Below are 24,924 nucleotides of genomic sequence, written 5' to 3'. Positions count from 1 at the left end.
ATCCTTCCTCTGTTGGCGTGCACATCAGAGGTTTTGGAGGTCGTAATGCAAGAGCTGAATGGGTCCCTCAGCAAAATGACAGGTCAAAGGGAATGTGGAAACACTTGCAGGTGTGGGAAGGGGGTCAACTGTGAGGAACACAAATGCTTCCTGGTCCAGGCCGTCCTTACCAAGAAAAGGTTAATTTGCAGCACTGTGGCCTTCAGCCTTCTCCCCCCACCCTCCATGGAATCCTTTAATCACGTTGGTGCGGTGAAATTTCAGCCCTGAAATGGTGCCTTTGTGCAATCGTTTTGGCGTCCGCCATGGAGCGCGGGGGTCGTTTTCTTGTCTTTTTTTTTTTTTTTTTTAAATGGATTCTTTGTTTCCTACCAGCCTCCCCTCCCCAGCCTTGCATCTGTATCAGATACGATTAAAGGGATAGGGAAGGATGCGGGCCAGCCACTGCTAGGCTGCAGGAGGAGTGGTTAACCCCTCTGTTACCAGTGGCATTTTTCAGCCCTGTCTTAGTTGTGAGGAGGCATCCCCTTCCACTAGAGAATGGTTGAGGCAGAGCCCACTTGCTTTCTTAATTTGTTTTTTGAAGAGCCGGAGAACGGCGCTTATGTGTGGCTAAGAACTTTCTTTTACTGCTCTTCCGTTCATCCACATCATGTCCATTTTCTCTCCCACCCCTGTGATCAGCTCTCCTACCCCAAACTCCGCCATGGCTTCCCTTGTTCCCCACACATGCTCCTGACCTGCTCGGCAGTGCAGGAGTTCCCTTCTGCACTCTTCCCACAGCCTGTAATTTTGGGGTAGAGATTTATCCTCCTCTCCAGTGAATGGCCACAGTCCTATTTTGCATGGAACAATTTAGCTGGCATCACCATTGTTAGATCCATTAAGCCATTCTGCTGCTGATGCTCTTGGCCCTGTAGAGGACTTCATCCAAATAGTGCTGTGAGTTTTAAAAAGCTTTGAACACGTTCCACAGTTCCTAGACGTCCTGCTTACTCTACTCACACAGAAAGTGTTTAGTGAACACAAACTCACTGGATCGATCACATGCGTCAGCACTGAAACCCTTTGAAATCAATTTGTAATTGTTGTGGAGTCTCTGTGTTAATTTGGATCCCACCTTGCTACCATTGGCCTTGAGAGATGTTCTTAAGCAGACCGATATCTGCTGTACGTTTTCTTTCCAAACATCTTCATGTAGCCTCCCAGGACCTGAGTACACCCAGGATGTCTTCTTCAACAAGTAAGAAGATGTATACATCTATTCTTGAGTATACTCTCTGTGTGCGAGTGTTTGTATTTAGGTTCTTGCTTGTGGAAGGCAAAAGGCCAGGGGCAAAACTAATGGTTCTACATTCTACAGCAAAATTAATGGTTGCTTCAAAAATACACAAGTTTGTGTATGTGGGGAAATTTTTTTTTTGAAGGTACATCATCTGCCACCTGGTGATGACGTACCAAGACGAGAAACCCCACGCTTCTATTCTGGAGAGCATGAACAATCACACTAAGAAATTCTTGGGTGAAGCACATGCAAAACAGCGCTCTTAATGGCACACGCTGAATCTTAGCTGAAGAACAGAAATCAGTGTTACTACGTTTATCACTGAAGAAATGATGAGCTGGGGCGTGAACAGAAGATGAGTTTCATCTCTGTGAAGGTGTCTGGTAAAGCCAGTCAGAATTCTGCCTGTATCCTCTCCATGACAGGCAGAGGAAGGCTGTGCACAGGATCTGTGTGGTGGTGGTGGGACCCATCACGCGCTTACTGGGGGAAATAATAGAGACTTGCAGGAAAGAGGTCAAAAAAACCCAGACACATGAAAATGAAACTCTTAAGTTTATTATTTCATATGTTTAATGCAAAGTTAATGGTGCTAGGACAGCATAGAGACTGGGGAAAGGGAGGTGGGGGAGGAAGGTGCTACTTGCATAAATAAGGGGGCAGGGCTGGAAGAGGTTACATGCGTACAAGGAGCAAACATTCTACATGATCTTTTCAGACACCACAAGGATAAGTCATCCATAGCTAAGGGAGGCAGGAAAGGCATCTGACAGTCATATCAGCAGAGGGATAGAGCGGCACCGATCACAGTCCACGTTTGGTCAAAATATTTTATCTTTCTAGACTGGAATATCCATTGGAAGGTCCCACAACATGTCTCTGCAATCAGTTGCCAGGAGTCATCATTTCCTGCAGCAACTTTTGTGCCAGTTCACTCCTTGGCATGACAAACCACCCCAGTCCTGGAGGTGACAAAGGAGAAGTAAGCAGACTGTCCTCAGGTGTTGGGCTGAAAAAAGGAGGTTGATCTGACTGTGAGAACTGGTCGCTTCCAGTTTGAAACCCAAAGAGGAAAACAAATTCCTTTGCACCTAAATAGGCTTCTTTTCTTTACGCTCATCCAAGATTGGGTGCGTATCTACCTTGCGTAAAGCCACAGGAGTATCTTTCCATCCTCAGCGTAGGTAGGAGGGAGGTGTTGATGACTGGAAGACATGATGAACAAACGAGCAGGGAGGCACACCCCATCAGCCTGAGTTTGGAGTGGGGGTTCAAAGAGAGTATTGGAATCAACTTGGGGTGTTGGCAAGTGCATAGTAGCTTTCTTGGTGCCCCTTCGTTTCAGGCAGGCACAGTCAGACATGGAAGAGCAAGGACCAAGCTTGCTCAGAGGTTGGTTGGGATACTGAAGAGATTAGAAAAGACTGAGATGCCAGAAATGCCAGACATAAATGAACGATATAGAGTAATTGCAAGAAAGGAGGATTCACCCACAGCACCTTAATGATTCACTGGTCCTTCCCCACCTCTCCTGCACCTCCATACATGAACACGCATGCACACGCAGGCTGCGATATGAGTAACACTAAGACCAACAATGCGGTTCCCGAGTCCTACGCATTGTTCAGGCAAGCCTTAAAATCTCTGTGCAGGAAAGAGCGTGGGATTAAACAAAGACAGGGTGGAGAGAAGAGGCGGGGAAAAAAGCTAGGATGCAGCTGGGGAAATCAGCAGGGAAGCAAGCATAGGCTGGTCTTCCAACGGGGTTCAAGATTCATGCATGTGTGAATCGTAGGCAGGACTGCTGCACGACGCTGAGCGCAAGGAAGCCGGCCGTGCCGTCCTCCCTACTACTCCTCCCATAACACGTTCACCAAGGCTGAGCAACCACCCTTCACCCGCAGCAGGTGACAAAGTGTTGGCCATTGTGGCCTGTTGGAAATGCTTGCAACTCCCTGGAGCAGTTTGGGGAGGGGAAGGAAAGGACAGTCTCTCTCATCGTACAGTCCAGGGTGCACACAACGAAACCCACCACAGACCAGTCACTCCATGTCTAGAATCCTCCTCATCTAGAAGGCCAATAAGGTGTTGCAAGCCAGTCCCGTGGCCTGCGTGAAATTGGTAAAGGGCGAAAGGACGAAAAACCTTCCTCTAGGCCGGTGAGCCAGCGATAGCCGGGGTCAAGAAAGGCACTTCTGTATACTCAGTGGGTTCTGGTGGCTTCATGGCACTGAGTGACCTCGGAGTTCGGAGGCTCTTCTGCCTGTGCTGATTCTTCGGAGCCTTTCCGTCGCTGCTTCGGTCACCGTTCCCCATTCCCTACGGTCTGGAGAGAGTCGTATACACGGGCTGTTCCCAATGTGTGGGGCTATGGGACTGTGGCACGGAGGGTGCAGGGTCAGAGATGGCAGTGTAAAGGGGACGTTGGGAAGGTCCCATATAGGAGAAGGCAGAGTAGAGGCCAGAGGCTTGGGTGGAATGGCTGTAGTAGGGTCCCGAGGGCTGGTGGTCCGGGTAGTCAAACTGTGGCCTGGAGATGGAGGGGAAGGCCGAACCGTAGTGGGGCAGACTCAGGGACGTGTAAGCTATCTGGGAGGTGGAGGGCTGGTCGGTGTAGTGACCTCCAGGGGCAGACCCCTCCGTTTTCACCTGGGCCTTGGAGTCCACCACCGATGAAGTGGCAGTGGACAAGGAGACTCCATGCTGCTTGGAGATCCAGGCAGAGTGTCCGCTGGCTGCAGCCAGGGCGCTCCCAAGGCCGTAGCCAGCAGCTGCCGCTGCTGCATAGCCCCCAACATGGCCTGGGTGGCCAGCGTGTCCGTTGGGCGGCAGGTATTGGTCAAATTCATTGACATCAAAGGTCTCCATGTTGGACATCACTTCATGGCTGATCTCCCCGATGTCCACATTGCCAAAGTCAATGTGTGGCTTTCCGCCTTCCCCCAGGGAACGCCCTTCTCTTTTGGAGTCGGCTTTGCCTGCCTGCAGCTCGGTCTTAGGGGTGGTAGGAGGTGTAGGGGGCCCGTGGCTCTGACCTGCAATGTGAAAAACATTTTGAGGAGAGAGAGAGAAGAAATGAGTTACGGCTTTATGCCTGGGCTTCATATGCATGCTGGCTCCACTCCTCCCAACATGCCAGCAGCTGGCTGCTGGAGACTTCAGCGGAGGGAGAGAGAAACAGCCAGCCAAAACCAAACCTTTTTGTGTCATATGGGAAAAGAGGGAGGGTGCAACAATACCTTGCCTGACCAGAGGACTGCAAGTTCCTGTGAAAGTCAGGCACATCCCTGTACTGCTGACTCCAGCAGAGCTGGGTCACGAGCAAGGTGTGAGCCACATCACTAAGGCTTTCGCTGTGGTGACTGTCTTTTTTGAGCCTCCGAGTTGGCTGTAACCTGTTGGTAGGTTCATGGAGACCAGGGACTCACCTGAGGAGTGTTCTGGATGACCATCGGACATGGGCGACCCTTCGCCGGGATGCCTGTGATCCAGGTGGGCGTTCTTGTAGTGGGCCTGAATGGCGGCAGCCCCGCCGGCCTCCCCCTCCACCTGGCCTTCGCCCTCGCCCTGCGTGGCTTTGCCGTTTTTCCGCCGGCGGGGCTGGTACTTGTAATCGGGGTGGTCCTTTTTGTGCTGCATTCTCAGCCGCTCCGCCTCTTCGATAAAGGGCCGCTTGTCGCTTTCATTCAACAGCCTGCAGAGGCCAGGGTGGTAAAGAAGAGAAGAGGGGAAGGAGAGGGGCAGGTACGTCAGAAAAAAACCCCACCTATGCACAGCATCATGCAACACGGCGTGTAAATCCAGATGTCAGGGTGTTGCCCCATTGAGGGTATTTCCCAGAACAACAGGGAGAGCTTGGAAGTGTTTCAGTGGAGACAACAATGTTTTCCTCCTCCTCATTAATCATTAAGCCCTGATACTGGCTGCTGCCAGCGCTGGATCCCCCTTCTCCAGCTGCCTGATGCTTCTCACCTCAGTAAGTTCAACACCCTCTCTTATCATTGCCCAAAAGCGAAGCACAGCCTTTCGTAGCCTTGTAAAATAAGGCCGGAGAAACTGCTTTCAAAGACTTTGGGCAAATTAAGGGTAGTTGGGGTCGTCCTTCAGACTAAGGTAGTGTGGCGCGCCCTTGCTACCTCTAGTGCTGCCTCCCACATGTCTTTTGCTCTTCCCCAGACTGTATTTATTCCTGTTTAACCTCCTACCCTTCCATAAGCTCTGCTCCAAGTTTGAGGCTCTACTGAGCCTTGTTGGTGCAGGCTCCACAGTACTTTTGTTGCTGCGTGAACCTTACTGGGCCTTTAAACGTCTTGTAATATCCTAGAAGGGAATTACAGAAAATTTTGAAAGGGAGGAAACAATGTATTCTGCTATTCCTGGAGCTCCTGCTCACCTTAGGCATGGATAATGCAAAAGGCTGAAGCACAAAGGACCAGCCCTTCTTGAATTTAGCCAAGCAGTTGTGAAAAATTTAGCTCCTAGGTTGCTAGCCTTGTAGAAATAGATGAGCTTTGGTCTCCGGATGAAAGGCACTGCAGAAATGTAAGCTCCTTCTCTGTATTCTTGCCAGATCATGGGCTGCGCTAATTAAGATAGGCTCTCCGAAGAGAGTCTGGTGAAATGTGCGGGCAGGATGTCTCAGAGCACTTGAAGATGAGATCAACATCATTGCTCAAGCCTTTAGCAGTGTCTTGGTTGGAAGCACTTCAGTGTCATTTTATGATTTTTCCCTCAAATATTCTTGTGACTCAAGGCCGTCCTGCTTCCAACCAGAAATCAGTGCTCTCAGAAGGGACCCGTCTTCCCGTGACTTGCAACTCCAACAGCCGTTAGGCATGGCAGGGCTCCAAAACGGCAAAAAATATTCCATTTATGAGATGTCCATGCCTTTTTCTCCTCAAAAAAAGAACTACCTGGGGATGGGGCTGTGCCACCACCTTGGTACCCTTGAGGCCCTTAGCACTAAAATGTGGCCAATTCTATTAAGCTTTAAGCACTGAGGAAGATACAGAGGCCAGAACTGGCCTGAAAAACTGAAGATGAAGAGGAAACATGGCCCAAGGAACACACAGATTTATTTGGCAGGGCATCAAAGGGGTCACCAGCAAGTAATGAATTGGTTCCGAAGCACCCCCTTTCCCCTGCTCCTTGTGCATCCCCTCGGCCAGCAGCCAGAAGGTGTGTGGCACGGGCTGGAGCCCGTTACAGTGCTGACCTGGGTTCACTCCAGGCAGCCTGAGCAGGTCGCAGCCACTCACCACATTCCTCCACTGCCTTAATCCCGGAGATTAAAGCAATTGAGCCTCCATGAATCCAACACCAGCTTTCCTGTCTCCCTCCTGCCACCATACACCATGCTCACACGTCCCAGAGGGGTCTAATCCCTCAGCCTGTGCTGCTCCAGACAGCCCTCCAAGGGGTCCAAAGAGGCATCATGGCCAACCCTTGTAGGCATCGTGGACTGGGAGGCGACCTTGCCTTGGCAAAACCTTCATCTTTGCAGAACACCCCCTTTCCATGGGAGATGGAGAAGAGAGACAAGACCTGCAGCCTCGCAACCTGGGACACTTCACTACAAAGCAGCCAGGCTCCGGCGTCCCTGCACTCCCAGCCCAGATGGTGCTAAAAATGCTGTGGTTGGGAATGAAAAGTCTCTTTCTATGTGGGCACCTCTCAGAGCGAGGGGGCTGTAGGCTGCACAGCCAGCTTTGATCTGCAGGGCATACCACACGGTGAGCTCAGACTGAGCCTCCCATGGAGACCGAAGCTCAGCCTCCCAGATTCATCTCGTGGATGGCGTGAACCAGAGCCGCTCGAGGCTGTGCAGGAGCCGTGCCCGAGGGCCTCACCTCCCCTCCCCTTGACAGCAGCCCATGGGCAGTGCCACCAGCGGGACAACGGCAAGTCCTCTCCCTGTGTCTTTGCCTTCTCCTTTCCAAGGCTGCCTGCTCCCTCCTCCCTCCCGCTGGGATCAGAGCTCAAATCGGCTTTAGCAAAGTGAAACTGGTGCGAGCAGGCAAAGGCCAGGAGATTTGGGGGGATTTGGATTTCACTTGCTTCCTGCCCTCCCCCTCCTGCCCCCCACGCTCCCCAGGCCATAATGCAAAGGAATCTCGCACGGGCAGAGAAGTTATGGATCACAGAGTAAAGCCCTTCATGGGGCTTAACCGAGCCCTTGCCACCCTCCCCAACAACCCTGAGCCGAGGGGAGAGGGGCAAACATCCAGCGCCCTGCTCCGGGAGGAGGAAGAAGGGCTAGAATCTTTCTGCCTTCCTCTTGCAGCCTCCCCTTCTGCCGCCTGGCATCGCGCCGAACTGCGTGCTAAGGGACTGGCTCAATGGCCACAGGCCTGACCCTATGCCGGGACTCAGCTGCCGATGAGTCAGTACAGAGATGGCGTTGGGCATCGGGGCTGATGCAAGGCGAGGGCTGGCTGGGAGCAGAAAGCAGCCGGGCGGGCTCTCCGGCACGTCCGCAGTCCCGGATTTTGTGGACCCCTGTTGCCTAGGTGCTGCCACCCCCATCCCTCCATCAGGTCCCCTCGCTCCTCCCTACCGAGCCTTCCTTCCCGTCTTCCCCTGTCTTGCTTGTTTTCAGCCCCGGAGGTGGTGCTGGCTGGCATTTTGGCTGAGAGTCATGCCGACATTTTCAGCAGCTGGCCTCCATTTGAGAGCTGCTCCCTGTCCCACCCCGGGGAAGGAAAGCAGCCAAGGCGAGATTTCACGACCGTCGAGCATGGAAAAATTCTCTTCTTTTTTAGTACATTTGGTTCGTCAACTGCACCCCTCATGCACCCTAAGTGGGCACAGACTGGGGGAGGTGGATGGGGCCATAAGCCCCCTGGCAGCACACTTGGGGTGATTGGGGCATGTCCTGCAGCCCTTCCCAACAAGGGCTGGGGCCCTCGGAGGACGTAGAGGCGGCACAGAGCCAGAGTAAATAATAAAAAAAGCCCAAGCCCATTTTGCAGAGGAGCACAAGGGATGGCACGGGGGTTATCGCTCAATCTGCTAGCTGCTTTTCAAGAAGATTTCCCAACTTCTGCCGTCCCCACCCAGCGCCAAACACTGGGGACATGCTTGGTTTAATGGTGATCTGCAGGTGTGTCTGTGCTCACCAGTGCTTGTCTCTCTGCCTAACGTGCCCTTTACCTGTATAATCTCAGGGCAGCTCACGTGGAAATAGAAGTAACCCACATTTTCCAGAGTGACTAGTGATGTAGATTGTAGGGTTTGGGTGGCCACCATGTAAGGATGGGGATGCGCGAACAGCCAGGGCCCTTTGCAGGGACCCTTGTCAAATGTTTGAGATTAAGCCATCCAGAGCTCACCCTGGCTGCTCACAGCTGTACGGGCGCGTAGGAGCAGGTGTAGCTCCTTGGGGACAGCATAGATGAGGGCAGTGGGAACCTCAATGGAGAAAGACCCAACTGTAATATGGCTGGAAGACGAGGCTCGGGGCTACTATCTTGGTAACCTTTGGGCCACCTCCCCTGAAGTTTTGTGGGCTGATATTTCCCCCCCAGCCCCAGCCTCACAGAAGGACTCACGCACATGATCCTATCCAGACCAGACACCGACTGCACACGTAACCCAGCTTACTCTGCTGTATGGTCCCCATAGGGGCTGACGCAGCTTGGAGAGCCGCAGCCTGCATTAAGGACGCTGGGAGAGGAGATGTGTTCAATCAAAGCAGCCTTACGGCAAACCCAGCAGCACACAACAACCCCAGGCCTGATCCTGCAAGCCCTTCTACCTGACCCACGCTCCCTGGCCGCATGGTGCCCAAAGAAACACCCGGGGACCTTGACCTTCATCCGGCAGCAGCGTCCCCCTCCTCCGAGTCCCATGTGGCCAGCGGCGGGAGCCATGCCCTGGGAGCAGGGAGGCAGTCGGGTGCATGAATGTGGCCACTGGCTGGGGGCTGTGTCTCCCTGCGCCCTGATTGTGACACCTGTGGAAGGTTTCACTGCTCTGCTGTATTTTCAAGGGAAATGCAGGGTCCGGAGGGAGGCTGTTGCTCTAAAACCTGGCAATGTTTTGCAATAAAGGAACGATACCTTTGAAATAACACTTTGGGAACAAAAGAGGTGAGTCGTCCCCGTACCCCCCCCATCAAAACGCACACCCCCTTCCAGCACAGCTTCACAGGCCAGAGGCTGGCAGCAGAGCCCCAGGCGGGAGCAAGTGCCGTGGTAAAGGGAAGGGAAGGCAGTGGGGAAAAAAGCGGGAAAGAGCATCAGATGAGACATCTGCAATTGCACCCTGCCTTTGACTTCCCAAAGAAATCCCTTTGCTGGTGTTACACTAGACACTGCTGGGTGAGGATAATTGGGCTGTTGTAGCAGAAGGAGAAGCTAACGCCCAAGGGCTCGGTTCCTTGCGAGCAAGGAGGTTTGAAGCCACGAGGAGACCTTGGCATCAGCTGCTGGACGGGCTGTGTTTTGTTTCTGCTCGGAAAAATATCTCTTGGCCCACCCAAGGTTGAGGGCTTCCTCCCTGAAACGCCACTGGGGCAGGAGAGAGAATGAGAGGGCGCATTTGCATGAGCCTTGGTTTGCGTTGGTTGGTGCAAGGCGAGGCCGGGGAGGGGACAGTATTGGGGACTTGTGGCAGAAGGTGTTTATAACAGGTTGATGGGGTTATCGGCAGAGACCATCAGATGGGAAAGACGTGGCACGGTCGGCCCGACACACTTGGCTTGGGCATGACGACTCTCTGCACGTCCATGGGCTGGCTGTGATCAATCGGGGCAGGCTGTCGGTCTGCCGGAGGAAGGAGGAGTGGGTCAGGGAGGGAACGTAAAGGACCCGGGGATCTGCACGAAGCCAAGATGAAAACGGGCGCAACAAACTGGTGGTGCCAGAGGGAAAAGCGCGTGTGTGCCAGCGAGAAGGCAGGGCGACTCTCTGGGTGCAAAGGGAGAGGGGGATGATTTGAGCCAGCATGTTGCAAAAGCGCCTGCTAAGGCTGGGGCTGTTGCAGGTCCCTTCCTTTTTTGCTAAGTCTCAGCCCTCCTTTCTAGCAGGGTCTGTGCTTGCCCCCCCCCGCCATCCTGGGGGTTGAACTAGACGACCTTTAAAGGTCCCTTCCAACCCAACACATTCTATGATTCTGTGATATCGCTGCACCCGTATGGACTGCCAAACCTGGGACCGTCCTGGGAAGGATGGGTCCGGGGCTCTAGCCGCCTGGCTCCCTTCCCCTGACCTTCCTCCTCAGCTGTAACTTGGTTTCCCGCTTGCTCTGCAGCCCTGCGTGGAAAATAACCCCTGCTGGCACTAGGGCCTGAGTTCAAACAGGCTTGAGGCAGCCACCAGTGAGTTAAGTTGGATGGGGCTCAGCCCAGTTCCTGCTAGTGCACAACTTGGCCCAACAGAGAGGGTGAGCCAAGAAAACAAGATCTGCCCTGGCAGCTGGGCAGGAGGGGACCAGGACGAGACTGTCCTAGTTGGGAACAACAGGGGAAGTTAGTGGGAAGCATGTGGAAAGGGTTGTTGCCTAGGATGGAGATGAGCTCTGCTGAGGAAGCCTTCACTACATCCGACCACCGCTCCTTCCCCAGTCACCAACTGTGCCTCCTGCGAGGTGCTCCCTGCAGGGAAGGAAGTCCCCTCAAGGGACACCCCTTCCATCCTGCTAAGTCTCCATCCTTTTGCGTGACCACACAGTCCTCTCCCGGACACCTCCGGATCTCAGCCCTCACGCTCCCCCTCCGCCCGCCTGCTCTTACCTCCAGAGCTTCCCCAAGGTCTTACTGAGCTCGGCGTTGTGGAGGTGTGGGTACTGGTCAGCCAGTTTCCTCCGGGCAGCCTGTGCCCAAACCATGAAGGCATTCATGGGCCGCTTCACGTGGGGTTTGCTCTTGTTACTTCCATTGACCCGGACGGGCATGGGTACCAGGGTCCAGTCATAGCCGCTCAGCACCTGGCTGACCGCCTCGCGGATACACACCGGGAACTTGTCGTCGTCCGCCTCCGAGTCTTGTTGTTCCTTCTTGACCTTCCCCATCTCCCCGTTGCCAGAGCCGGTGAGGTGCGGGGAGTTGTCTGACGCCATGGAGGGTCCTGGCGAGAGGCAGTGGTGATCTTCAGAGCCCACCGGGCTCATCTCCACCTCTGAAAGGTCTTGGTCGTCAGCCATCGTCGCTCTTAAGTCCTATCTCTCTTCCTTCTTGGTGTCCTTCTCACTGGGTAAGGGAGGGAGGAAGACAAAAACAAAGGAAGGAAAGGAAAGAGGGGGGGAAAAAGAGAGAAAAGGAGAAGAAACCACCAAATCTGAAAGGGACTCCAAGCTCTCCGAAGAGCTGACCACGAGACAGGGGCCGCTCAATAAAAGCGCAAGCAAAGCAATTGCCGTGCACACAGCAAAACCCGTGATCGATGGGGGTGGGGATGGGTCAGGGCCCCTGATTAATTGGGATATCGCTCCCTATCTCCGCAATCATCTGGAGCTGACATGTGCGAAGGGGCCTGCGGCAAGGAGGATAAGGGGGGCTGGGGACCTGAAAGGAGAGAGACATGGACCATCCTTCCCCAGGCGCAGCTCCCCATGGGGAGCAGGATTGGGGGCACGGCCACAAAACTTGTGTGGGGAAGTGCCCCCCTCTTTCAAAGAAGTGTGGTGAAATGCCAGCGCGGTGCCGGGGGGGAGGCGTGGGAGGGGGAGCGCTGGCACCGTATTGATAATCCAGAAGGGACCTATATCCCAGCTACCGAGGAAGCTGAGCGGGCGGCACCACCGGGCAGGGAACCAGCCCGGGCCCCGGATCCGCACTTGAAGACCCTGATGGCTGCGGGGACACCCCATCCCTCACCCTCCTCATGCAGCTCATAAACCAAAGACTTAAAATACATCTACAATCGCATCGCCAACACACACCTGTCTGTGTGTATGTATGCATATTCACATTCACATTCACATCTATGTGTATATATATATATACAGGTACAAACACAAACCAAGTTTAACTTCAAGACACGCCAAGGCTTTGGGTTGCCTGCCCCACACACTCCTCCTCTCTCCTGTCTGCAGTCACCTCTAAAAGTCCCTGCCGCCGTGCAGCAGTTCCCCCGCCTTGGAGAAAGAAACCCTCTAAAAATAAAGGCCTCTCTATTTCCCCCATCCAGAAATAAAAAAAAAAAGAAGAAAGAAATTTAAAAAAATAAAAAAAGAAGAAAAGAAGTGATAGAAAAGCATGCCTCTGGCTTAGCTGAAAAAGAGCCAACACAGAGCAAGGGCTGCTATCCCTCCGGCTTCAGAGGGTGACACGGACCCTCTCTGGGGAAATTGAAAAAAGTAAGGGAAAGTAGCAGGGAAAAAAGCGCGAGTGAATGTGTGGCGCGTGTGAGAGCGAGCTCAGGTAGGAAAACTTACGTGGCTGGCCGGTGTGCCGGGCAGATCCTGCGAGGGCTGTGATTTGTATCCCAATAGCCCCCCTGTTCTCCCTCCCAGCCCCGGCGGCGTCAGGGCGCGCAGCGCGGGGAGGCTCTCAGGCGAGTGCCATTCCTGGAGGGAGGCTTGGTTTTTACTAATACCCCGGCTGGATGTCTCTAGCTGGCTTTGCTGCTTAGCACCGGGGGAGGGAAGGGCGGAAGGTGGAGCCAAGCACTCCTCAGAGCCAGAATATGGTCGGCTGGGGACGGCGGGGAGGGGATGCGGGCAGCCCCCCACCCCACCTCAGCTGCTGGCACGTTCCCCACTTTCCCCCGGTGCTGGCTTCTTCACCAGAGCCGCCGGTGTTGGGCTGCTCTTGGTGATTGTGGCCACCCCAGAGATGGTGCTGGAGGATTCAGCCCCACGGGGGTTTGGGGTGGCTGGGTGCTGGAAGGGGTCTGAGGTGGTTTGGGGAGATGGGTGTGCACCCCAGGACTGGGATCCCCTTCCTTCCCCCTGCTAGCACGGTTGATCCTGCAGGGTCTGGTGCTCCCCATGTGCCCAATGAGTCCCTGGTCTCCGTCACAGGGTCTCACAGGAAGCCTCGTGTGCTGCAACAAACTGACCTGGGACCCCAGGGTCAAGATGCTGCCAGAGTGGTACCCTCATTCAGACCTGAGTTTGTGGAGTGAGGAAGGGGATGCAGGAGGTCAGGGATGTCCTCAGGATGGAAGACATCAGATCCAGGGAAAATACCATGCTGCTGGACAGTGGATACCAGTTTGAACCTTCTTAGGACTTTTGCACCCTCAGGATGAGCTTGTCACAACATGTTCATCTCTGTGGGGTCTTGCCAAGACAAGCAGGCTCTACTTCTTCTGACATGCTGAGTTGCTTCTGAAGGCAAATGTGGGGTTTCTCACGAGGAAAGGGAGGTCTCCTGATGAGAAGGACTCTCATACTCATCCTCATTCTTGCTGCTCATGCACTGGGACACGTAAAGGACTTCAGCACTCAATGGGTTAGGATGTTCTCCATCACACCTTCCATTTTCTAGCTCGCTTTCCTTCCCAGATGCCTCTGGTAGTTGGCTTCTTCAGTTTCTTTTATCACCGGGGCCGGTATAGACCAACACCAAACCTGTAACTGTGAAAGGCCACCCATGACAAATCTGATGATCCTCACAGGTCCTCTGCAGTTAGCAGTAAGATAAACCTAGCTTCTGCCCCAGCTCCTCGCTGGAGAGCCAACCTGCAGGCACTTCGGTGCTAAGTCGGAAAATACAGAGAGATGAATGGATATGACCCAGGGAACCAGACTTCAAGAACATTTTCAGCTCGTGCAGCAGATATTCACTTTCCAGAATCTTTGTGTTAAAAAGATCCAGCAAAATCACCCGCTGGCACCACATGAAGCATAAGGGAACCAGTCGCAAGGATGGTGCTGAGCACCCGAGCTAAAGCCCTCAGGGCAAACCTGTGGGGTTGGCCACTGCACTTGCAGACCTGGATGACAGCATAGGGCATTTCCCTGCACATCTGCCATTGTCTGGAGTAAGTAAAGCTCTGAAACCATAAGGTGGCTGCAGGGAAAACCTCACTAGAGCCCAGTGAGAAGTCTTTACTGAACAGAGTTGTGAGGGGGAACGGCTGCGTGCCATTGGCATCATGCAGGCAGAGGTGCTAGAAGGTGCCTCTTGCATCCCTCAAAAAAACTCTCAAGGGAACATCCTCTGCCTTTCTTCTCTTCAGCATTACCTACTCCAGAAAAAAGGATGGGCTCAGCTACTCTTTTTCACATGATGCCTTTTTTCCTGTGGCTGCCTTTCTCTTGGATGCCAAGAAAATCCAATGGCGAGCCTAGCAAAACAGCATCGAGGCCCTGCTTCCTCAACCAAAGCAGTGGCTGGTGAACCTCCAGTCTTGCAGTATGGGATGAGTTGTCTCACCAAGAGAGACCCCAGTTGTGGTTGTCATGAGAAGCGGTCTTGCAGCACGGACAGGGTCAGCTTGGCAGCTCACCCTCTGTCTGGCAGGCAGATAACCAGCAAAAATGAATGGGGGAAGGTCGCTTCATACAAAGTTGTCCATGGCCCCCTGAATGCAGAGTCAACGATGCTGCAGAGCTCGTGGCATCTTCCCCCAGCCAGCAAGGGTCATCCTCAAGATGCAGGGACCCTGCATATGGGGTGTGGGAGAACTGGAGGGAGGAGAGGGTTGGTCTCCTGTCCCACAGGGAGACAGCCACTGACGAAAAACACTGCCCTGCTTGTTCCCCTGTCTGCAGCCAACCTCCAACCTGGGGCAGGGAGTAAGAATGCTGCAGAAAATGGCCAGAAAAGGGTGTTTACTTGCCCTCCCTTCAGGTGGCTGATTCCTGTGGACCCCATGGGAAAGAAGTGATGGGGCAGAGATTTCTTGTGTCCCTCCAGAGTGGGGATACAGCGTGCTTGGCACCAAGTGGTAGAGAGCAAGAGGCTGGCACTTTGATGGAGAAGATCCCAAACCAGGAGACAAAAAAGCCCCACAGGGCACTGAATGGAGCTTCACAGCCTGCTCAGCTCATACCCCAAACGCAGCGGCCTCTCGGCAGGCTTTGTGGTGAGAACGAGACGGTGCTTGACCCCAGCAAGACAGTGAGTGGTGGGGCTCACATCTTCCTGCAGGCCCACAGGGTCTGGGGGAGCAGAAGAAGGTCTGACCCACTATGTCCAACTGGGGCAAGAAAGGGATGAAACCCAGAAGGAATTTCAGTAACCCACAGGGTCGTCTCACTGCTCACCATTCCTGTCAGGGGCTGCTGCCACCTGCCAGGCAGGAACCGGGTCCCGTTTGTCCATTTGTGCCCTGTTGGAAGAGCTGTGGGTTCCTCAGCTGCAGACAGGGACGTCACCAAAGAAGCATATACCAGCCACACAGTCTCTGCAATCTGCAATCTCAATGTCTCCTCACATTTAAATAGCAGGGAAGGGTTTTTCCCCTTCATTCTGCCTTTCTCCGGTTCTTGCTTTTTACCTCCTTTGGTCCTGTCTGTTCTTTCTGAACTCTTGTTCACTGTAGCGCCTTTTGCCCTGTTCCCAGCTCCCTCTCACAGCGCTCAACTGCTCATATATCCTTTTCCAAGTCTCTTCTGTCCGCGTGCCGTCTCTTCTGCTACAAAGAGGTAGATGCAGGAGAGAAAGCTGTGGAAAATACACCTCTACTGCAGCAAGAAGAGGTGTGACACTTTCTCTTCAGTTGAGGTGAGAAGACAGGCAGAGGGGAAGGACAGGAGACCATCCCTGTTTCAGGAATCACCAAGGTGGCATGTCTCTTCCTCCAGTGTCCCTTGGGAGCCCTTTTTAGAGACAAGGACCCTCCAAGAGCCACTGCTGGCCACAGCAGCTAACATTGCAGAAGTAGTCTTTCTAAATGCAAGCATTCCTAATGACTGGCCCCTGGGGAAATGCTCGAATAGCAGGTTCATCACCCCTTCTTTGCAGCATGTATTTCTATGGATGAGGTGCTCCAGGTCCTTAAAAAGGGACAGTCCTTTGCAGATGAAGGGTCTACCAGTGGAGGTAGTTCATGAGCTGGAGACATGACAAGTCAGTGAAATGTTTTCTTTGGGCCTCAGTCTCCAATATGTGAAGGTGGAAGGATGCCACTTCTCCACCATAAAGGCATGTCAGGAGGGCAATGGGTAAAACTGGGTGGGAAGTGGAGACGTCCTACCATGCTGGGTGCCTTTGCACCCGCACTGCTCCCAAGGGCAACGGGAAAGATGATCTACTCCGGGCTGGGCGCTCAGCAAGCAAGGTGCATCGTCGCAGGGGCACCTGCTCAGTAAGGTTTCAATGAGGGGACCATGTTGGTGGGACTCCTCCACCACCAAGGTGGGACCACTGAAATTCCTGGGCAGGAATTTTGCTAGATGACACCTATCCCCCGCACCCGTGGCAAGGGAGGAGTAAGAGGGGAGAGCTCCACAGCAGAGACGCAGCAGGATTTCCAGCAGGAGAGCTAGGGCCAGCTTTTGTCCCCTGCCCAGCTCGGGGCCACAGCACTGGTATTGTCCCAGGACTGCCTGGGAAAATGGGAGGGGTTCCCTGTGAAATCTTTCCATACAGTAAAACAGCGTCAGAGCTGGGGAGCCAGGGGGGAACGACACAGACATTCAAAAAAATACACACACACACACCCCCAGCCAAACAATACCCGCAGTGTGCTGAGGGAAAGGGAGATCCATGAATTGGGAGTTTGATAAGGATTTTCTCCCGCGCGCGCCCGCTCTCTCAACGGCCCCTTCAGTTTTCCCAACAACCCCCCTCCTTCCCTTGCCGGCTTTCTTGTTTGGGCCTTAAACAGTGCGCTGTCTTTGTTCGGGATACAGGTGAACGACAATCATGTGATTAACACACACTCACACACACACACACGCGCGCACGCACATAAAAAGCTTTTTAAGAGCGTCCAGCTTGCTCCAGACCCGAAGACGGGAGAGGAGACCCGGGCTAGGAGGAGCTGAGGCGGCGGCAGTGGCCAGGATGGGGACGGCCACTGGGATGGACGAGCGGGCACCACCGCCTCTCTGCAAAATCCCCTTCCCATGGAGGTGGGCATGCGAAAAAATGAGGGGCAGGAGGGGTGGCAGGGGGTAAGGTTTGGGATTTGGGGGTGGGAGGGGTTCTTGGCCCTGCTGCCGTCTCGCTTGCACCGGGCAGGCTGGCGTGGCTTTGCACTGGCCACATGCCCCCAGGGTGCTGCGGGAAGGACAGGGGGTGACCATCCCAACATCGTGTCGGGGAGGGGCGTGCAGAAGTCTCCCCTTCTCTCCCTGCCAGGGAGGGGAGCTGGGTTTCCCACGCCAAAGCCAAGCCCTTGACCCTCCCTGGCTCCCACGTGGGATTTGCATCTTCGTCAGCATGAGGCTTGCTGGCCCCACTGTGGCTGGAGGGGAGGGTTCGGTGAGGAAGAGGAGGGGGGCAGCCCCCCTGCTGGAAAGGGGGATGTCACCCCCCCCAAGCTGTGATGAGGGGACATCTGAATGGATTTGCTCAGTCCCATAGCAGCCCAGGAGGAAGAAAGAGAAAGGGAGAGGAGCAGGCAATCCAGGCAGTCGCAGGAAGGTTGTGGATGGCAGGAGCAGTTGACCCATGCTGGAAGTCCTGCTGCCCTGGCCAGAAATAGTATATACAACTTCTTCAGTGAGGACTGCATGTCCCCTTTGGTGTGGAGATGCCACGGGGACCCATCACACCTCATGACCATGACCGTAAAATAGCTAGGACGCTGGTTGCTCAGTGCTGGGGGAAAGTGGGTGCTAGTGAGGGGATGGCCAGGTGACCATCTGAACCATCCACAGAGGAACTAATGAAAGAATTGGAAAAAATTGTAAAGTTTCAAATGGTTACTCTTTTTATTTGAAGATTGCCTGAGTATGATGCTCCAAGTGGGGAGGAGCAAAGGGAGAGGCCACCATAATGCTTGGAAAATCTATGGGTCTGCAGCTGTCTCACTCGTGAGACATCATGGGACATGACTGATGGCAGCCTGGGAGAGATCAGGACCAGGCTGTGCCCTTTGCTGGAGCACCCAAGCCCAGCCCTGTCTCCACCACTTCCTCATGCCTTTCTCTCCAAATTCCTTAATCCGATGTCACAACGGCCCTCGCAGGCTCCCAGCACGCAGGTCATTTTCAAGGCCTTTCCATGAACAGGAAAAGCAGAGGGTCTTCAAAGACCTCCACTATTCTGTGGCGGCCGCTATTTCCAAAGAGTTCTTCAGTTTGCCTTGTGCTGTTGGTGTCCTCCCACCAGGGAGCTGGGCACAGGAACCATTCCCGGGCTCTGGTCTTCATCACCCCTCACCGTTTTTGGCTGAAGCTCCCAATATTGATCCTAGATCTTTCCAGATGCCTCTTTGCTTCCAGCCATGGGCCAACCGTCAGGAGTCTCGGTGAACTGGGCTGCCCGCGAGGCAGCCTGAGGAGGAAGAAAGTGGTGTGGGTCACTCATGAAAAGCAAAGAGCTGCCTGCAGCCCTGCCTGGGTTTTGGCAGCACCACACCATGTCCGTGTGGTTACAGGACAGTTAGCTGCAGGGGGTGTGCAGTAATTTTTGTCATGGTGTACCAGGGGAAACAAAGGGCACGCAATGCCTGGAATTGTTTCCTGTGTGAACGGGCTGTTCATGTCTCTCTGCCAGACCCAATGTCCTGCAAAAGAAACATCGTGGTGGTTGCTCTCCTTCGGGGTTATCATTCCCCACGGGCAACACAGGCTGGGTGATGCCAATTGGCACATGGCCTTGCTCTTACATCACCCCGGGATGGGAGACCTCAGGAAGATCTTTGGGCACTGGGTCTGGGACGTGGTTGCAGAGTCCCACCCAGCTCCAGAGCAGGAGAAACCCGGTTCCCCCTCCAGGGCACGGTGAGGGCTGCCACAGGTGCAGGAAACCGCGCCGCTGCTGCCGCTGGTGTGCTGCCTTGATGTGGCCCAGCAGGAGACTTTGCTCAGCGGCATTTTTTTTGCTCTAAAGAAGTGGATTATAGTGGAGCTGCTCCGGAGAGGAGGTGCAGGGAAAATCTTGTGGAAAGGAAAGGGGAGAATTGCCTCTGAGCATCACAAAGACCCCAGGCATCTCCTGGCCTGTCATCTTGGCCAGCCCAATGTTTCATGGGCATGGGGAGGACTTGCAGTAGCTAAATGGGACGAATTTTCCTGCATTACTCAGAGTCTGAGAAGATCAAAGAGGAACGGGGCAGGCATGTCTGTCTGCTACCTGCTTTGATGGGTGGCATGGAGCCTCCCTGGCTGTTAACCCCCTCGTCTCCTGCCAGAGAGGCCAGGTGCACTTCCAAAGACTGAACCCCAAAAAGCGAGTGCTGAAGGGGTGGGCAACTGTGGGAGAAGGGGACCGGGTTTGTTTTTTCTCAGACGGAGTCTGGCATATCCAGTGCGATGTAATGGAGGGAGTTGCGTGCTCTTGGTCTGCACAACAGAGGAGAGATGCCTGGAGCGGAGAGGAAGGGAATTGTATAAGATTGGGCAGAACTACCAGAAAATGGGACCTTCCCAACAGGACCTGTAGTTGTAGCAGTGCTGGGTGACCCTGATGGGCTCATTCAGTGGTGGCCGAGGCGGCTCCAGGGTGATCTTCACCTCTGCCAGTCCTCTGGCTGCAGGGAGGCTGCTGGGGAGCCGGGGGAAGGGTTAAGTCAGGAAGGCTTCAGCCTGCTGCCTTGGCCCCTGTAATTCCTCCAGAGAGTAGGACTGGGAGAACAAGGAGCCCTTTCTGTTCGCAGGAATTAATAGCAAAGAGTCATCTGGGGTGTCATTCAAGCCCTGATCAGCTCCCGGAGGAATGTGAGGGAGAGCGAGCGAGGGAGCACGGCCTGAGGCCGAGGCACCAAAACCAGGACAGGAGCAGTTCGGCTGGTAACCAGCGTTACCGGCTGGCATTCGGGCGGCGGGACTGTCTTCCCCTTCACCCCAACCTCCACGTCCCCTTTGCCCAGTGCAAGGCCTCACTCTGACACCCATAGTCAAAGGGCTCCCACCAGCTCTGCAACTTGTCCCTTGTTACCCATCACTTCGTCCCAGGGGAGGAAGATGTCCCCACCTGTCAACACCACAGCCTCCCTCCGCTGAGCCGGGAGGGATGGGCCAGGCAACCAGGCGCCAGCGCAACCCCACTGCCCTCACGGTGGGTGTGAGCTCCAGCAGACACCCCTCTCCAGGGCTCACCCATCACCCCCAACCTGTGATGGCCGTGGGGTTTGTCCACCCACGCAAGCTTGCCCATGGAGAGGGTCTCCAGGGAGCCCTCAAGCGCGGCCGGGGACATGGGGTGGTAGCTCAGGGGACCACAAAGTTCGGTGCTGAAGCTTTTGCCTCTGCATCGTCTTGCCCAGACTGACTTTGGTCACTGCAATTTCAGGATAAAAAGATCAGGCCAGTGAGATATCATGCTAGCATTTCACAGCGTTGCTTCACAGCCACACAGGGAGGCCTGAAAGTGCCGCAGGGTGATACTGCAGCATTGCCTGTAATAGCAACTAGCTCTGGTGAGACAAGGAGAGACTTTGGCCACATCTCTACTAGTCTGAGAAGGGGACCTTGGAGTGCCCTGTTCTGCTCTGTGACCAACCCACCTCCTTTCTGCCTGGCTGCATTGCTGGTAGCCCACGTGACCACACCTGGTGGGCACAAGGTGACCCAAGGCTCTGGTGATGCACTGTGGTCAACCCTATCATATGGATTATGAGGTCTTCAGGGCAACCCTTCGGGTCAGCCCTTAGTGCGTGCACAGCCACAGCACCAATTGTGAGCTGAGTTCACCAGTCTGGCGGTGAGTGAAGGTCCAGGAGATGGTGACCTGCGTGAAATACGAACGGAGCCGTGCTGCAGAGCACAAGTTGCTTTTCGTGGCCAAAATGCATCTCACCAAAGCTTCCCCTCCTCCCCACGCACACCAGGTTGGGGCAAAATTAGGCGTAAGCACTAGCTCTGCATCTCAGCATCCTCCAAGAGACGTGCAGCGCCGCCGGGATGGACTCCTCCACCCCCTCCCCACTCCCCGTACCACCGCCACCACCACCGCCACAATGAGCACCCCTTGTCGTAGAGGGGTTAATAAATGATGCAAGAAAGGAGCCCTTTAATGCATGGTGACCTTTGGCCTTTCATAAATCACAGTGTTGGGCTGCGAGTGCGCGGGGGGCGCGAGGCGGTGGGGGGAGAGGATGGGAGGGGGTCCATGCAGCTGCGCCACGGAGTTGACATTGTTCCCACCATCACTAAAGTGCAACAAATCCCTCTATTGTGTTCCTGGTTTATCTGGTTCCTCTTGTTTATTAGCAGAGGTTGTTTGGCGCTGGCTCCAGCCCTGGGCGGGTGGAAAGAGTGTTGGCACGCACCAGAGGAGGGGAGGGAGGGAGTGGGGGGAACCGGGACGGGAGGACGAGAGCAGTTCATCAATGGCTGTATTGTCCCATCTTTTTTGTTGCTCCTGTAATGATATGTTCGAAAAAAAGGGGATTAAATAAAAAAAAAAAAAAAAGAGGCGGGGGGAGACGAGAGAGGGAGAGAAAGACAAACGGCACAGAAGGACTTGGTAAGAATGGCCAGTCTGGGCCCACAGCGGATGCTGTTGCAGCTGGGGAGGATGGGTCGGGACGGAGCCGCGACGGGGCTGCTCTGTGCCTTTATGCTACTTATTCAGGTCGGGAGTCGTGAGCCCCAGTGGCTCGGGCTGGGCCCACCCGTGCCAACTCTATTCATGGCCGGCGGGGACCACATGTGCACAGCGGAGAGGATGGGGCCGGCAGGAGCGAGGGGCTGGGGCCGGCGGGGAAGGGGGAGGAAGGCTATTCTTCACATCCCTCAAGTCTGAACCTGCCTTTGTACAGAAGAGGCAGTTGCAGGGCGCAGCATCTTCTCAAAGAACTGGCAGTGTCCTTCATGCCACTTGGTCATTGTCCCCCAACCTACCCACCCATTATGAGAAATACCAGGGCCTCTTCCCAAATTAGCAGAGATTTTCTTGCTCCCAGAATTTGCTTACGCTTGCATTTTTTTTCCCTGGAGCTGCCTATGGACACATGCCTATGGAGAGCTCTACTGGTTTTCATAGGGATCAGTAAGACAGTGCTGGATGATGATGGCACTTTGGTCACATCTTTGCCTAAATCTAGATGACAGCACGGGTAAAACTGCTGCAGCCACAGGGCCTTTGCTCATCATTGCTCTCTGCCTGTTGCTACCCACGAAGCTGAACAGATGCAAGCATCCCTAAGAGGGGCACATCCCACCATAAACAACCTTACTGAGATCAGAGTGACATTTATTGAGATAAGAGTGAAATTCTCTCTGGGATGCTCAAGGGCATTTTCTAGTTCATCTCAGGCCACTACCTGCCTGGTTTTATCCCAACCACACCAGCCGTTTCTGCTCCAGTGTCTCCATCACCTCAGAGGTGTCACACAGGAGCACGTTGATCTGGACATGTATAGGAGCTCTGCTGTGATTTTTTTTTCTTTTCTTTTTTTTTTTCTTTTTTCAAATGGCATAACTCAGGGATTGAAACATTCTGCTGAACTTGAAATAGCAGGTTTTCTTTTGTGGTTATTAGGCTCTTGTGTCTGACCTCTCATCTTTCAACCTGGGTCAAGTATTAAATGCAAAATGCCGGTTTGAAATGAAATGTCAGAAATTCCCTTTGAAAATGTCCATTCACAACATTTTGGCATTTAGAAAACAGAATAATTCAGGAAGATTGTCTTGAAATGAAATGTTTGGATATTTTAAAAATCCCCCTCCCACACTTGCTTTCCAGCCAAAACTGCTTGTTGAATTGGGTCTGCATCTGCAACTAAGTTCATTCCCCTGAAGTCCCGTTTCTTGGCAAATTATTTAGCAATAAATGTTTCCCCGGTACCAGTCATTCCCGCCCTCCCATGATGCCGCATCCTTGCCAGCCCTGGGAGGTCTCAGGGTCTCCACAAAGTGCTGGAGTGTGCCTGGATTCTTGGTTTCCCCGAATCCCACCTTGCTGCAAGTCATCTCAGGACTCATGGCAGGCCTGCCATCAGTCTATGCCCACCCACTCCCTGAAGGTCAGGCATGAAGCCCAGCGCTGGCACAGCTGTAGCTTTGTGGCCTTAAGAAGTAGAGGCTTAAACTCATGTAACGCGGTTGCACATGTTTGTGCGGCTGCAGCTCAGGGTGTTTCTAAAGGGACATACGAGGAGCTGGGTGGCAGGGCTGTGAAGGTCTGAAGCTGTAGGAGAAGTGGAATGGAGCAGAGGATGGGATGGGATGGACCCTCACTTATCACAGGGACGCGTGGCAATGCACACAGAGGGACTCTTTCACCTGAGCGGAAAATTAAGTGCATCAAAGCTGAGAAAAATTGCTGACTTGATTAAAGATAACACTTTTCATTCCTTCTTCTCCCATGTAAACATAAAATGAGAGAGTGAACCATCCTGGTGGCCACATAGAGATGAGCCAGGTAGTGACAACAGGATTATACAGTTGTGAACAGCGTCCCATTTCAAGAATGGTTCAGCTTCCCACCACCTCCTCTGCCCATCACACTCCTTCTCCAGCACAAGTCTGATCTGCTTCTTTGCTATAGGAAATTCTCAGACCTAACGTTGGCTTCCCCCAGTCAGATACTGCTCCATATCCAGAAGGTACCTCCATACCTAGTGTCATCGAGAGCATCTTCATCTAACCTCTGACAAGAAAGAATGAATAATTCCTACCAGCAGTCAGTATCACTACTTGTTCAGATAAAACATCCAGGTGCCTCCGTCCTTTCCTTCCTCCAGTCCCGTGAGAGGGGATTTCACCGGACTTCTGGATTACAAACACAAAGAGTTACAGGGTTTTGCTTGGAAAAATTTGGTCACATAGTGAGTTTAGCAGCAACCTGGAAACAAAGTACAGTTTGCCTGTGCCAACTCGAACTGGTGGCAACATCAACCCTACACCTGAGCTGGACAGTCAAAGAAACATATTGAAGTTAAATCCCCTTCTGAGACTCTCATGTCTCTCTTTTCTCATGGGCAGTGTAAGCTTTGCCTAACGTACGGCTACCTAGCAATCTCACAAGCCCTCCTGGCAGGTGGCACTGGTGGCTTTGAAGGAGATGGTCTTGTCTGCCCAGAGTAGGTCATGTCACATCACAGAAAGGACAGAGCACTGGGATCTGGATTTATAGCAGGCAAGTGCAACCTGGAGTGTCCTCAAAGGCAACATCTAGCCTGAGCTGCTTCTACTGAGAGCAGCATCACAGATGTCCCCAGGAGCATTCAGTGGGTAGTAATGAGGACCAGCCAGGTTGCTGCAAGGCTGTGCCTGCAAAGTACTGTAGTTTGCAGCAGGGACCACCTCTTCTTCCACATCAGCACATAGTGGAAGAGAAAAATTCTCGTCATGCACATGAAAAGGACATCTCATCCCAGACAGTGTGGGAGACACTCCTTGGACACTGAGGTCTCAGCTGTGCTCATGGTCGGCCTGACTCTGCTTTCAGTGGCATCCCTTGGGGCAGGGACAAGGCTGTGGCACTCGCCATGAACTTCACAATCTGAGCAGTTGTTGAGAATCTTACCATTAGGTTTTGCTTTCCGAACCCCGGGGAAGTTCAAAGAATCACTTGCCTGCCAGCGATGGTCTGGGAATTTTTAAACAGGTATCAGCATTAGGCTGGAAATTTCTAAAAAGCCCTGATCAAGTTCCTAATCTAGAGGTAAATTTGGGACATTTTAAAC

General features: G+C 53.6%; 1 protein-coding gene across 2 annotated transcripts; it reads right to left on the bottom strand.

Moving 5' to 3' along the window:
- Positions 1-1,822: 1,822 nt before the first annotated feature.
- On the bottom strand, positions 1,823-12,967 carry SOX10 (SRY-box transcription factor 10). Of its 2 annotated transcripts, XM_074579260.1 has the most exons (4): positions 12,662-12,967; positions 11,019-11,474; positions 4,714-4,979; positions 1,823-4,320 (listed from the first exon to the last, which is right to left on the bottom strand). In XM_074579260.1, the coding sequence occupies exons 2-4, from the start codon at positions 11,426-11,428 to the stop codon at positions 3,605-3,607; spliced, it is 1,392 nt and encodes a 463-aa protein (XP_074435361.1). In that variant the 5' UTR covers positions 11,429-11,474; positions 12,662-12,967; the 3' UTR covers positions 1,823-3,604. The 2 variants fall into 2 exon arrangements, with proteins under 2 accessions (XP_074435361.1, XP_074435370.1); XM_074579269.1 differs by lacking the exon at positions 12,662-12,967 and having other exon boundaries at positions 1,829-4,320; positions 11,019-11,584.
- Between the last annotated feature and the right edge of the window lie 11,957 nt (positions 12,968-24,924).

The sequence above is a fragment of the Larus michahellis genome, chromosome 1 (genome assembly GCF_964199755.1).
Source record: "Larus michahellis chromosome 1, bLarMic1.1, whole genome shotgun sequence".
Classification (NCBI taxonomy): Eukaryota; Metazoa; Chordata; class Aves; order Charadriiformes; family Laridae; genus Larus; species Larus michahellis.
Note: the sequence above shows the minus strand (reverse complement) of the source record. Positions and strands in the feature narration are given on the sequence as shown.